Source organism: Anomaloglossus baeobatrachus, chromosome 1, assembly GCF_048569485.1.
Source record: "Anomaloglossus baeobatrachus isolate aAnoBae1 chromosome 1, aAnoBae1.hap1, whole genome shotgun sequence".
Taxonomy (NCBI): Eukaryota; Metazoa; Chordata; class Amphibia; order Anura; family Aromobatidae; genus Anomaloglossus; species Anomaloglossus baeobatrachus.
The window spans coordinates 700257458-700272613 of NC_134353.1; the positions used below are offsets into that span (position 1 = coordinate 700257458).

The 15156-nt window shown below is 46.4% G+C and overlaps 1 protein-coding gene across 2 annotated transcripts in view; it reads left to right on the plus strand.

The window, feature by feature from the left end:
• Positions 1 to 15156, plus strand: part of ANKLE2 (ankyrin repeat and LEM domain containing 2) — an 86526-nt gene that overhangs the window by 33268 nt on the left and 38102 nt on the right. For both annotated transcript variants that reach the window (XM_075320916.1, XM_075320907.1), the window contains exons 2-4: positions 8116 to 8550; positions 11439 to 11633; positions 14640 to 14833. In XM_075320916.1, coding sequence (XP_075177031.1) covers positions 8127 to 8550; positions 11439 to 11633; positions 14640 to 14833 — 813 coding nt within the window. In that variant the 5' untranslated portion in view covers positions 8116 to 8126. The remainder of the gene's footprint in view (positions 1 to 8115; positions 8551 to 11438; positions 11634 to 14639; positions 14834 to 15156) is intronic.

Sequence of the window (15156 nt, forward strand, 5' to 3'; positions counted from 1 at the left end):
TCATCCCACAAAAAAATAAGCTCTGTGGAAGATTAAACTAAAGTTATGGCTCTTGAAAGAGGGAAGGAAAAAAAAAGTCGTGTGAAAGGGTAATTGTAATTACCTTATTAAATTAAACTTGTAATCACCATATTATAGCAACACCAGAGCTCTTTGCAGGCTTTGTTCTTCAGGTGTTCATGATGAGTTTACTAAGAAACATAAGCCTATCTAAAAAACACGTGATTAGGGTAAGGCTACATTCACATGACCGTTCCGTTTTTGCGGTCTGCAAAACACGGTCCGTTTTTTTTTTTCACGGATGCATCCGTGTGACATTTGTTCCGTTCCGTATACGAGCCGTGTGTCATCCGTGTGCTTTCCGTTTTTGTTTTTGCGGACCGCAAAGCACGGAAGCAGCTAGATAGATAAATGGATAGCTAGTTATAGATAGAGGGATGGATGAATGAAGGGATAGATAGGGATAGATAGATAATGGTTGAGAGAGACATATAATGTCCAACTCCCCAGCATTTTGTAATCTTGCACCCTTTAGTGCCTTTCATGTGGCACTAAAGGGTGCTTAGCCTTGTTTTTAGTCAAAAAATAAATAAATAATTAAAAACAACGTGGGGGTCTCCCTATTTTTTTGTAGCCAGCTCGGGTTAAACAGATGGCTGCAGCCTGCATACCACAGCTGGCAGCTTCACCTTGGCTGGTAATCCATAATAGAGGGCACCTCACACTTATTTTAAATTAAATAAAAAAAAAACAAAACATGGTGTCCCCTCCAAATTGGATCACCAGCCAAGGTAAAGCGGACAGCTGTGGTCTGGTATTCTCAGACTAGGGAGGTCCGCGGCTCTTGGACCCTCCCCAGCCTAAGCATAGCAGGCCGCAGCCGCCCCAAAAGTGGCGCAACCATTAGATGTGCCGATCCTGGTGCTTTGACCCAGCTGCTCCTGATGCCCTGGTGCGGTGGCAAACTGGGTAATATATGGGGTTGATACCAGATGTGTAATGTCACCTTGCATGAAGCCCTGGTGTCAGTGATATCAAGGCGTCTATCATAACCCAGCCATTAATTTAAAAAAAATAGACGATCAATACCATAGTCACTGTCCCAGTCAATGAAGAAAAGAATGTTCCCCATTGGCTGGGAGAGTAATGCAGTGACCTGAGCTAACATCAATAGGTTAGCCCAGGTCACTGCAGGGCATGACCAGCACGGACTTCAGGAGGTTAGCTAGGTACATAACCTGAGCCCTGGGAACGTGAGTCTCGATTCTGCTGGAACGGCGCTGGGACAGGTGAAGAGCATAAGGTTTTTTTATTTTACCCGGGGGAAACATGGAATCGGAAGAGATTGTCCTAGTGGTCCCCACCCCTTAATATGGGTTTTTTGGGTTTTTTTGCGACCCTATTGACTATTTGAAACAAAAAGTTTGATCGCTTTGTGACCAATATCTTGGCAGTTTCAAGTGTGCTGAATCCCTCTGATTTATACTAGGTTTGTACTTTAGTGAGATAAATTTCATTTTTTGGCCCATTTTGCCTGAGGAAAATGAGTTGACTAATAATTCTGCACCGTTGATAGACTGGTTTTTATATCGTTAGACCTCACCCTCCCTCATTACACAAATCACATCACCTGATCTGCTTCATCCAATTAGCATTCAAGTTTTTACAACATGAAGTTGGAAAATATGCTTAATAATGATCTGGTCAAAATACTGTTGAATTCTGCAAAAAGTATAGATTGAATGTCAACAGTTCTCCATTTAAAAGTTGCTGAATATTTTTGTGCAGAGTGAAATTTACAACGTGTCTATTCTTCATGATGAATTTCTTTTTCGCTCCTAATTGGGAGACCCAGACAATTGGGTGTATAGCTATTGCCTCTGGAGGCCACACAAAGTATTACACTTAAAAGTGTAAGGCCCCTCCCCTTCTGGCTATACACCCCCAGTGGGATCACTGGCTCACCAGTTTTGTGCTTTGTGCGAAGGAGGCAACACATCCACGCATAGCTCCACTTTTTAGTCAGCAGCAGCTGCTGACTATGTCGGATGGAAGAAAAGAGGACACATATAGTGTCCCCAGCATGCTCCCTTCTCACCCCACTGTATGTCGGAGGTGTTTGTAAGGTTGAGGTACCCATTGCGGGTACGGCGGCAGGAGCCCACATGCTGATTCCTTCCCCATCCCTTTTTACAGGGCTCTGGGTGAAGTGGGATTTACCGGTCTCCAGGCACTGAGACCGTGCTCCATCTGCAGCCCCTGGAGAAGATGCTGGATGGAGCGGAGTACATCAGGGACATGGCCCTGCTTCCTCAAGGTACTCTGTGTCCCCGTGCATTTGGCGCTCACACCGCAGCATGCTGGGTGTTGTAGTGCGCCGGGGGACATCAGCGCTGCGGCGCCTGTGCCATGGCCTCATTCAGCTTCGCTGAAGCAGGCTCACTTATGGGAATTGGTCGCGCCGGCCGCTGGGACTGCGGCGCGGCTGGCACTTGTAGTGCGCCGGGGACTTCAGCGCGGCCTGCGCTTTTACGGCGGCCGCGCTGATAACTAGAGTCCCCGGCTTTTGCGGCCTGCTTCCGTTCGTTCCCGCCCCCAGACCTGCCAGTCAGGAGAGGGGCGGGACGCTGGCCACTTCTAGGCATCGGTCGCGCCGGCCGCTGGGACTGCGGCGCGGCTGGCACTTGTGGTGCGCCGGGGACTTCAGCGCGGCCCGCGCTTTTACGGCGGCCGCGCTGATAACTAGAGTCCCCGGCTTTTGCGGCCTGCTTCCGTTCGTTCCCGCCCCCAGACCTGCCAGTCAGGAGAGGGGCGGGACGCTGGCCACTTCTAGGAATCGGTCGCGCCGGCCGCTGGGACTGCGGCGCGGCTGGCACTTGTGGTGCGCCGGGGACTTCAGCGCGGCCCGCGCTTTTACGGCGGCCGCGCTGTTAACTCGAGTCCCCGGCTTCTGGGCCTAGTCTCCCTTCGTTACCGCCCACAGCCCTGACAGTCAGGGTAGGGGCGTGACGCTGCATAGCACAGCAGCGCTGAGAGCTGGAGTATGTTTTGCATACTCCACCCCTCTCACTGTGTGCACTGTGAATCCGGATTCCCGCACTTTCTCAGGCACGCCCACGGCTTCCTTCTCTACAAGGACGCCGGCAGCCATTAGTGTCAGTTTCTGTACGAACAGAGACAAGTGTGGAAGACCCTGGCATTCTGATAGTCACACAATCGCTGCAACAGGCGTTAAGCAGCACCTGTGGTGCTAACCCCACTAGTGCAGAAGTGCACTTATAGATATGCTTGTACTATATACATTGCACTGTTTGGTCGCACGTTGTATATACCCTCCTGGATTATGCGGAGGACTTATCAGCATATTCTCTGTGTAAAACAAAGGTGCAGAACCACATGTTTTTCTATACAGCTGGTACAGCATGTACGGCTATACGGCCGGCAGGTTACATAGACTCCCATTGTATGCACTAATGGCCAGGGGATGAGGACGGTGTCTGCAGTATTTACTGACAGTTTTTCTGAGACTATGGCTATGATACTAGAAGCCTAGCAGTCCGGACATGTCTCTCACAATATGGGCACTGTTGAATCATTGATCCATGGCCCCCCTCAGTGTGAACAACTAACAGCTCCGGGAATGTCACACGCATCCCAGAGTCACGGCTCTGCACGGACGTCAGTCCCAGACAGCCTAAGCGGGCTCACTATGAGCGGCCTCGGTTTCATCAGCGTCCTAGCAGAAGGACTCGCTGTGTAATGAGGCGGAAGTAGCGGCTCAGGATTCTGATCCTGAGACCGCTCTCAATCTGGATACACCTGATCGTGACGCCATAGTAAATAATCTTATAGCGTCCATCTATAGAATGTGGGTTATTTCTCACAGCTCCTCCAGTGGAGGAGTCAGCTTCACGTATTTTTCTGGACCACTCTGCCTTCAGAGAGGCAGTCCAGGAACACCACGCTTATCCAGATATGCGCTTCTCCAAACGGCTTAGGATACACGTTATCCCTGTCCCCTGACTTGGTCAGGGACTGGACCCAGTGTCTCAAGCGGCATCCTCCAATCTCCAGGCTTGTAGCTAGATCCATAGTTGCAGTGGGAGATGGAACTGCTGTTGGCTCCGGCATTCTCTCCCTTGGGGCACTCCAAGCTATTTCAGCTTGTCTTACACAGATTGACACGGTTACACGTACATCTGTGCCGCAGGTGGCATCCTTAACCTCTCAAATGTCTGCATTTGCTTCTTACGCGATTCAGATTGTCCTGGACTCTGCGAACCGTGCGGCGGTAGCCTCCGCTACTCCGTGTTTTTAAGCAGAGCCTGGTCTGCTCGTTAAGTGAATGGAAGGCAGATTCTGCTTCCAAAAAAGGTTGCCTACCAGTTGCCTTTTTCTGCTGACCGACTGTTTGGTGAATGTAACCATTAAACAGTCCAGGGGTAAGGATTCATCCTTTCCTCAGCCCGGACACAACAAACCCCAACAGAGCAAGAGGCAGTCGGGGTTTTCGGCCTTTTCGAGGCTCGGGCAGATCCCATTTTTCCTCGTCCAATGTGGACTCAAAAGGATCAGAGGAGCTCAGGTTCTTAGCGGGCTCAGTCACGCCCAAAAAATCGACAGTCTGAAAACCCGCTTCCAAGGCGGCTTCCTCATGACTTGCGGCCTCGGTCGGTAGCAGGCTCTCCCGCCTTGGCGATATTTAGCTGCCATAGGTCAATGACCATTGAGTGTGAGACATTCTGTCTCACGGGTACAGGATAGAGCTCACTTCTCGTCCTCCAACTCGATTCTTCAGAATTTCTCCACCTCCCGGCCGAGCCGCTGCTCTTCTGCAAACAGGGTGCACTCTATAGGCAGAAAGAGTGATGACCCCCGTTCCTCTTCAGGAACAAGGTCACGGTTTTTACCCCAAATTCTTTGCGGTACCTATAACAACGGGCCGTTCCATCCCGTTCTGGATCTAAAAATGCTCAGCAAGCTCGTGGACACCAGGCGGTTCCGGATGGAATCACTCCGCCTCAAGGTCCCAAGGATATTTCCTAGCATCATTAGGCATCAAGGATGCTTATCCACACGTGCCGATTGATCCAGAGCACTAGCGTGTCTACGCTTCGTTATAGGAGACGAACACCTTCTGTTCGTAGCTCTACCTTCCGGCTAGCGACAGTCCCACTGGTCTTCGCCAAGGTCAGGGCAGCAGTAGTCACAGTCCTGCACTCTCAGAGTCACTCTGTGATCCCGTATTTAGACGATCTACTTGTCAAGGCACTCTCTTGGGAAACATGCCAACACTGCCCGAACGTTGCGCTGGAGACTCTCTAAAGTTTTGGGTGGATCATCAACTTTTCAAAGTCAGATCCGACCCCGACCCTATCGATAACATATCTAGGCATAGAGTTTCTTACTCTCTCAGCGATAGTGAAGCTTCCGCTAGACAAACAGCATTCACTACGGGCTGCAAGCTCTTCTTTAAGAACCAGTCGCACACATTGAGACGCCTCATGCACTTCCTACGTAAGATGGTAGCAATGGAGGCAGTTCCTTTCGCGCAGTTTTACTGCGTCCACTACAATGGGACATTCTCCGCCAATGGGACGAGGAGTCGACGTCCCTCAACAGAGTCGTCGTTCTTTCTCAGGCGGCCAAGGAATCTCTACGGTGGTGGCTTCTTCCCACCTCTTGGTTAAAAAAGAAGGTCCTTCCTATCCCCATCCTGGGCGATAGTTACGACAGACGCGAGTCTATCAGGGTGGGGAGCAGTTTCTCTCCACTACAGCGCTCAGGGTACGTGGACTCAGCAAGAGTCCACCCTTCAGATCAATGTTCTTGAACACAGAGCAGTGTATCTTGCCCTACAAACCTTCCAACAGCGGCTGGAAAGCAAGCATATCCGACTTCAGTCGGACAGCTCCACAGCGGTGGCATACATCAACCACCAAGGAAGAACGCGCAACCGGCAAGCCTTCCAGGAAGTCCGGCAGGTTCTGATGTGGGTGGAAGACACGGCATCCACCATATCCACAATTCACATCCCAAGTGTGGAAACTAGGAAGCTGACTTCCTAAGTCGCTGAGGTGTGGCCGAAAGAGGATGGTCTCCTCACCCGGACGGGTTTCAGGAGATCTGGCGCCGCTGACAGAGGCCGGACGTCGATCTAATGGCGTCACGGCACAACAACAATGTGCCAGCTTCATGGCACGGTTTCACAATCATCGAGCTCTGGCGGCAAACGCCTTAGTTCAGCATTGGTCGCAGTTCCAGCTACCTTAGGTGCCACCTCTGGCATTGTTGCCCAGAGTACTGCGCTAGATCAAGACCGACTGCGGCCGCGCCATCCTCGTCGCTACAGATTGGCCGAGGATGTTGTGGTACTCGGTTCTGTGGTGCCTCACGGTAGGCTAACCGGGGGCACTACCAGACCAATCAGACTGGCTGTCTCAAGGGCCATTCTTCCATTTGAACAGGACGTGGAAGATATTCTTATCTCGGTGCTCGGCGCAGGGTGTTTCTCCCTGGCCGGTTGCATCGTCTATGTTTCCTTCCTTCCTGCAATCTAGGTAGGAAAATGGGTTGTCGCTCAGTTCCCTTTAGGGACAAGTCTCAGCGCTATCTGTATTTTTCAGAAACGACGACTTCCTCAGGTACGCACGTTCCTACGGGGAGTTTGTCTTCTCAGCACTCCGTACAAGCGGCCGTTAGAGCCCTGAGATCTGAACAAGGTTCTAATTGCTCTCCAGATGCCGCCTTTCGAGCCTTTGAAAGATGTCTCCCTTCCCGCTTTTCACGGGAAGTGGCCTTCTAGTAACGGTCTCGTCTCTTAGGACAGTGTCCGAGCTAGCAACGCTCTCATACAAACTCCCTTCCTGGTCCTTCACCAGGACAGGGTAGTTCTGCGTCCGGTTCCGGAATTTCTCCCTAAGGTGGTATCCCACTTTCATATCAATCAGGATATCACCTCACCTTCTTTGTGTCCTCGTCCAGTCCACCAATTTCAGAAAGATTTGCATCTGTTGGTTCTGGTGAGAGCACTCAGGTTCTACTTCCCGCATGGCGCTCCTGCGCCACCCGGATGCACTCTTTGTCCTTGTCGCTGGTCGGCGTAAACAGTCGCAAGCTTCCAAATCCACCCTTGCTCGGGGGATCGAGGAACCAATTCTTGAAACCTACAGTTCTACTGGGCTTCTGGTTCTCTCAAGGCCGAAGGCCCATTCTATCAGAGCCGTGGGTGCATCCTGGACATTACGGCACCAGGCTACGGCTCAGCAGGTGTGTCAGGCACCTACCTGATTGGGTCTGCATACTTTTACCAAGCATTTTCAGGTGCATACCTACGCTTCGGCAGACGCCAGCCTAGGTAGATAAGTCCTTCAGGCGGCAATTGCCCACCTGTAGGAAAGGGCTGTTTGACGGCCCTATCACGAGGTATTCTTTTACCCACCCAGGGACTGCTTTTGGACGTCCCAATTGTCTGGGTCTCCCAATTAGGAGCGAAAAAGAAGAAGGGAATTTTGTTTACTTACCGTAAATTCCTTTTCTTCTAGCTCCAATTGGGAGACCCAGCACCCGCCCTGTTTTCTCTGGGTTTTTCTGTTTTTTTCGAATACACATGTTGTTCATGTGGTATGGTTCAGTTCTCCGATGTTTCCTCGGATTAAATTGGTCTTTAAACCAGTTATTGGCTTTCCTCCTTCTTGCTTTGGCACTAAAACTGGTGAGCCAGTGATCCCACTGGGGGTGTATAGCCAGAAGGGGAGGGGCCTTACACTTTTAAGTGTAATACTTTGTGTGGCCTCCAGAGGCAATAGCTATACACCCAATTGTCTGGGTCTCCCAATTGGAGCTAGAAGAAAAGGAATTTACGGTAAGTAAACAAAATTCCCTTCTTTTCACACCCTGTGATTCATAGGCTAAAATGTGTAACAGATCTACAACAAAATCCACAGCAAAATCTGAATGTACCTTATACTTAACATTAGAGCTTATTGAGAGATACACAGGATGTGGACATTGCATACAGTTGTATGATCTGAGCATGTCTAACTCTATTTTGTCTGTAGTGTGTATATGTACATATATTAATATATGTTCTTAACCTCAACTTGTAATTTGTAGCTAAACAGAGTATGGAGAAGATTTTGAGCAATTTAAAGCTGCTAGACCCAGATGAGCTACGAGAAGAGATATTAAAGGCGGGATTAAAGTGTGGGCCCATCACATCAACAACTAGATCTTTATTTGAGAAGAAACTAGCTCGCAATCTGCTGGAACAGCAAGGCTTTGAAGTGGAGACCTTCAGCTCAGATGGGCTAGCTTCATCCAGTAATCAACAAAAAGCCTCTTGCGGTCTACAAGCCAAACACTCTGAAGACGGGGACTTTGGTTACGGTGTAGGTTTAAATCCTCCAACAGAAGACTCCATACCCAAAAAAGACTTTGCAGCCAGTGAGAGTTTAGGAGCTGCTTACTTCCCCACAGATTCCTATTACAATGGTCCGCCTGTGTACTATGCGGTCTGCCCGGTGTATGATGATACACCAGCTAGGACTGGTAAGTTACCTACTATTTTAATTGAGGCTAAAATAACTTACCGTGATCTCTTAGAGGTTGGATCATTGTTATTAACCATTTTATATGCATCAAATGCGGGGGGGGGGAGAGGTCTAGGAAGATTTAATGGCATACGATTGCTGGGTTATGCTACTACTTCGAGGTGCATCTTCAGTCACCGCTCTGTGCTTAGTGAGCAGTGGCTGTAACCACACCCCCGGCAGTGACTGACAGCGGATTCGGCATTGTATCACAACAGATGTGACTATCGGAGGGGGTGTGGTTACAGCCGCCACACACTATGTACTAAGCAGTGACTGAAACTGCTGTGGCCACACGCCTCACAGAAAACCTCAGGCTGCCTAGAACTCTTGGTAGAGGGGCTCAGTGCAGTGGCCTCATGGCTTCAGAATGCTATTAACCTGCAGATTAACCCTATATCTGCAGGTTCATAGTGTTTTTAATTTTATTTTCTTGTTTACATGACAGGTTCCCTTTAAAAAGTAATTGCACCTTCATCGAACTTGACATGCATAGACCTTCTATTGAGACAATCTTCACTTTCGGAGGAGGTTTAAGGAGAGTAGCAATATGTTGAGCTGTTCCACACTCTTTAGCAATCGCTAGGGATTTTAGCCCAGGACTACTAGTAGACTCTTGAAATGTTGGAGACAAGTCAAGTTTTTTTGAAGGCACAGTTATATTTTATATAAAAGGAGTAGAGGAAAAACCAGCGCCTACTCAGGAGATCCAAAAAAACTTCTTTATTGCAAAAACCATGCGTATAAAAACATAATACAATATTAAAAGTAGACCACATCTACGCGTTTCAACTTGGCCCTTGATCATGAGTTTTTCTGCATCTCCTGAGTAGGCACTGGTTTTTCCTCTACTCCTTGTGCATGTTTTTCGGCAGGATCCGGCCTGTCTTGGAACCGGACATCTAATCTTTTCACCACATGAATTGCAAGGCTAGGTGAGCTGTTGTGGTGTTTTGTTTTTTTCTCTCTGTTTACATTTTTTATAAAACCTAGATATTGTGATACCCTATTTGAATATTAATATAAATCAGTGCCAGGGATTCCCATACAAAAAAGGACCAGAAATTAATTAGTCAAATACAAAAATTAATTTTATTTAATCAAAAGGTGAACAAGGTGCACAGTGGTGGCAAAAAAAGAATGGAAAAAACTTTGCCCAGAATACAAAAAGTACCCAAGATGGCCTCAAGATAGCAGTACAGCCTGCTGAAAAAGGTACGAGTGTACATACAATAACAATGGCTGTAGGAGAGAGGGTGATGTGGCAATCACACAAAATATCTTAATCACCCAAAAGTACTTCCTCCATGAGCAGCCGATATTACACAAGTAACACACTACCCAGGGACATTGTAGAAGCAGCAGGAGAGTAATAAGAGAGACCAGATACAGTACTTTGTGCATTCTGGGCATTGTTTTTTCCATTCTTTTTTGCCACTATTGTGCACCTTGTTCTCCTTTTGATTAAATAAAATAGATTTTTGTATTTGACGATTATTCATTTCTGGTCCTTTTTTGTATTGTAAATCCCTGGCACTGATTTATATTCAAATAAGGTATCACAACATCTAGGTTTTATGTTCTGTTTTTGGACCATTCCTTTTAGGAAATTGTTTGTAGGTTTATACAGTTACATTTTAGTTACAGAAACAGTAAAACAAGTATAGTGACCCAGCACAGGCCATATTTAAAGGGAGTTTATCAGCACAAATTGACTGCTTGAGCCAAACAGAGCACCTTGCAGGAGACAGCACTAATAAAAAAAATTGTCCCTTTTAAATGGAATCTGTCATGTGGGGTTTTATATATATATATATATATATATATATATATATATATATATATATATATATATATATATATATATATATATATATATATATATATATATATATATATATATATATATATATATATATATATATATATATATATATATATATATATATATATATTCTTAATAGTACGGTGTCCTCTACAAGGTGATGTGCTTGGTTTGTGCTGACAGTCAGTCATTAATGAGATGGAAATCCTCTTTCATTGTATGATACTTGAGACTAAGGGGTGCTTCACTCACAGCGAGATCGCTGCCGAGATCGCTGCTGAGTCACGCTTTTTGTGACGCAGCAGTGACCTCATTAGCGATCTCGCTGTGTGTGACAATGAGCAGCGATCTGGCCCCTGTTGCGAGATCGCTGCTCGTTACACACAGCCCTGGTTCGTTTTCTTCAAAGGCGCTCTCCCGCTGTGACACACAGATCGCTGTGTGTGACAGCGAGAGAGCGACAAATGAAGCGAGCAGGGAGCAGGAGCCGGCGTCTGACAGCTGAGGTAAGCTTGTAACCAAGATAAACATCGGGTAACCAAGGTGGTTACCCGATATTTACCTTAGTTACCAGCCTCTGCAGCTCTCACGCTGCCTGTGCTGCCGGCTCCGGCTCTCTGCACATGTAGCTGCTGTACACATCGGGTTAATTAACCCGATGTGTACAGCAGCTAGGAGAGCAAGGAGCCAGCGCTCAGTGTGCGCGGCTCCCTGCTCCCTGCACACACAGCTAAGCGGTGTGCCCTGGTAACTAATGTAAACATCGGGTAACCATGCCCGATGTTTACCTTAGTTACCAGTCTCCGCAGCTTCCAGACGGCGGCTCCGTGCAAGCGCAGCGTCGCTTGCACGTCGCTGCTGGCTGGGGGCTGGTCGCTGGTGAGATCTGCCTGTTTGACAGCTCACCAGCGACCATGTAGCGATGCAGCAGCGATCCTGACCAGGTCAGATCGCTGGTCGGATCGCTGCTGCATCGCTAAGTGTGAAGGTACCCTTATTTACAGCTGTGCTTCTTGTTTCAGAAAAGATCCACATTTACACTGACAAAAAAGAAGCCCTACAGATGGTGAAAATGCTGAAAGGTTCTCGGTTCAAAGCGTTCCAGTCAAGAGAAGACGCAGAAAAGTTTGCTAGAGGCATATGTGACTATTATCCATCACCCAGCAAATCATCCCTGTCCTTGTCACCTGTTAAACTCTCGGCTGGTCTTCTTAAAGGTAGTTGGTTGTGTCCAGTAATACAAAGGTTTCAGCTTTTGTTTGGATAAATAAAATGTAGATTAGGATTTAAAGGGGTTGTCTGAAACGAAAGTTTATTTTAACCCCTTCAGCCCCCGGGCATTTTGCGTCTTTCCGTTTTTGTTTTTTTTTCGTCTTCCGAGAGCCGTGATGTTTTTATTTTTCTGTCAATCTTGCCATATGAGGGCTTGTTTTTTGCTGGACAAGTTGTACTTTTAAGTGAAACCATAGGTTTTACCATATGGTGTACTGGAAAACAGCAAAAAACTTTCAAGTGTGGAAAAACTGCAAAAACAGGTGTGATTGCACAATAGTTTTTGGGATATTTTATTCACTATGTTCTCTATATGGTAAAACTAATGTGTGGGTGTGATGCCTGAGGTCGGTGCGAGTTTGTAGGCACCAAACAGGAATAGGTTTACTTGTATCTAAGGGGTTAAAAAAAAAATTCACAAGCTTGTTCAAAAAAAGTGACACACGGTTTGCCATTTTCCGAAACCTGTAGCATTCTCATTTTTCGGGATCTATGGCTCAGTGACTGCTTATTTTTTGCGTCTTGAGCTGACATTTTTAACTACCATTTTGCGCAGATGCTACGTTTTGATCACCTGTTATTGCATTTTGTGCAAAATTTGCGGCGACCAAAAAACATAATTTTGGCGTTTGGAATTTTTTTGCTGCTACGCCATTTACCGATCAGATTAATTGATTTTATATTTTTATAGATTGGGCATTTATGAACTTGGCGATACCAAATATGTGTTTTTTTTTTAAACCTTTAATTTTCAATGAGGTGAAAGGGGGGTGATTCGAACTTTTAGGGTTTTTTTTGTTTTGCTTTAGTTTTTTTTTTTTAGTATAGTCCTAGCGGACTATATGGATCACCAATCTGATCGTTGTGCCATATCTCCAGATAACAGCTACAGAGCTGAGATCTGCAGATACGCTGCTTTAGTTTCAATGCCGGCAGTATTCCGGCATTGAGAGCAAGTGACTCATGTTAGCTACAGGCATCATCACATGACCCTGTGCTACCATGGCAACCACCGAAAGTCACGTGATCACGTCACGTGACTTCCGATGGGGGCGGGGTAAGTCAGCATAATGGCGGCGCGCATATACATCTTGCTGCTAGATTTTGGTAGCGAGATGTAAGGGGTTAATAGTCGCGGATGGAAGCGATTCTACTCGCGACTAGCAGGCACACATGTCAGCTGTTGAAATCCGCTAATATGTGCGCGGATCGCCGCGGCCTGCCCACGGCAGGGGGCGGGGATTAACCTCACACGATCCATGACGAATATCTACTTCATGGGTCGTGACGGGGTTAATCATAAAGGCCTAGGTAATGTAATATTTAAATTGCTTTTCTAGAATACTTTTAAAAAGTCCCTACCATCCACCTTTTTTTTTTTTTTTTTTTTTTTTCTTTACCCCACCCCCTCCCCCCAACATTTTGAGGATGTTTTGCTTGAGAATCGCCAGTGCAGCCCCCAAAACAGACTTGGGGTTGAGGCTGATCTCCTCTTTCCCTGTTCCTGCTCTCGCCTTGTACAGTGTGCACTGACGGTGTGCTCTCTTGCCGGCTCATCACTTCTCATTAGAACCAGGGAGGGAGTCCGCTGTCAGTGAGCATTCAAAGGAATATCGCACTATAGAGCATGTATTGATATTGACCACCAATGGATGCTCAGAGCAAGGACTAGTCTTATCTCTGAAACAGATGTCATTGACGTTTCTAGATAGAAAAAGCGGCTGCTCAGGGATTGTAGTCCCACCCCCTGATGACATCCCGTTTGAGTATCCCAGCATGCAATGGAGAAAGTTTAGGTCATTTGAATATCAGCACTATCCATCCCCATTTGTGAGCAGGTAATTGAAAATTATCCCCGGGCAGATCAAATATTGTGTGTGTATAGATCAAGTAGCAAATAGCTGTCAATTCTAGATAACCAAATGGTCCAACATATTTTCTGACATGCTCCATTGCTAGCATATAGGTGCTAAACCACTGGCAAGATAAAGGCCTTAGAAGCTCCGACAATCTGATTCCTCATCTGCAGGAAACCTCATGACATTGAAATATTATTTTTCCTTATCTTCATAATAATCATAGTTTTCCATAGTTGTCCATGATCAGTAATAATCTGTGGGTAAAATCGCAGAAGTGTTGGTAGCTGGCAACCCATTGGAACACACGGTCTCCCTGAAATATGACTATATCAATATTTGTTGTGTATAGAATGCTTCACGTATGTTTGGTAAGATTATGGCATGCTGTTTCTCTAGGAGGTCCATGGGGAGAGGAGGGAATATGATGCACAGTAGCAATTAGTGACAAAGCTAGCCTTGAATTGCATCTAATCAGCTGTAGAGGGAGGGTTGAGGGGTCTGACACCCTTTATAGCCTTTCATCTAAGGAATCTCCGGGCCAGACACAAGAAGAAGCCACATGTCTGGCCAATATGCCCATATTGCCATATTTTCTACCAAGTGTTGACGGATCCAGAACTCTGAAGATGTTTCTGTATTTTATCCCTTTTTTATGTTATACTGTTCATGCTTGTATATACTGTATGTATTTCATCTTTGGGAAACCTTTTTAAGTACTGTACTCCTATTGTATATAAAATGTAATACGTTTGTTCTTTGCTGCTCCAAAGCGGTCAACTATAGTTTAGTTGTGATACCTGTGTGTACCAGAGTGCAAGAAAAGTACCTATCAATTGCTCTGGAAAGCTGGGTGGCGTGTATGACCCTGTGTAGGCATCTGACTGGACTGGAGTCTTGACTGTGTGGTGCGCTTATTTCATAGTCCGCCTAGTGCAATAGCTGAGTGAACACGCGAGTGTGGGAAGCAGAAACCCCCTTTACAGTAGCATCCATGGCATGTACGCAGTGAATGGGTGGGGTTTATGATTGGATGAGTAAGGTGTTATTGTATTTTTAGGTTGGTATAAAGGATCTCTAAATTTGAATGTCTAGATGGATTGTCTGCTCCGGATGTAGAAAGTCTGAACAAGGAGAAGGCAAACAGCTTCAAAAGCCCCAGGACCCAAGATTTGACAGCAAAACTCAGAAAGGCTGTAGAAAAAGGAGACTTTGCCACATTCTCCGATCTGATATGGAGCAATCCTCGTTATCTCATAGGATCTGGAGACAACCCAACTGTTGTCCAGGTAAACTACATTATAAATGCCGACATTAAAACTGAAGCCAGAGACACTGTCAGCTGTTCACATTAGCATAAAAAGATACTAGTGGTTAGTTTGTAAATGGTTGCCATTTTTTTTTCTTTTCTTAAAGGGGATGTCCACTACTATGTCAACCCCTTCTCATTCCCCTTGTTTGCACCCCCGAAACATAAATAAGCCTATACTTTTAACAATGTGATGTGGGCTCCCTGGAATGCGGCCGCATCAGAGGAAAGTATAGGCTTTTTTTTTTGTTTGTTTTGTTTTTTATGGGGGTGAAAAAGGGAAATGAGAGGGGATTGACCAAG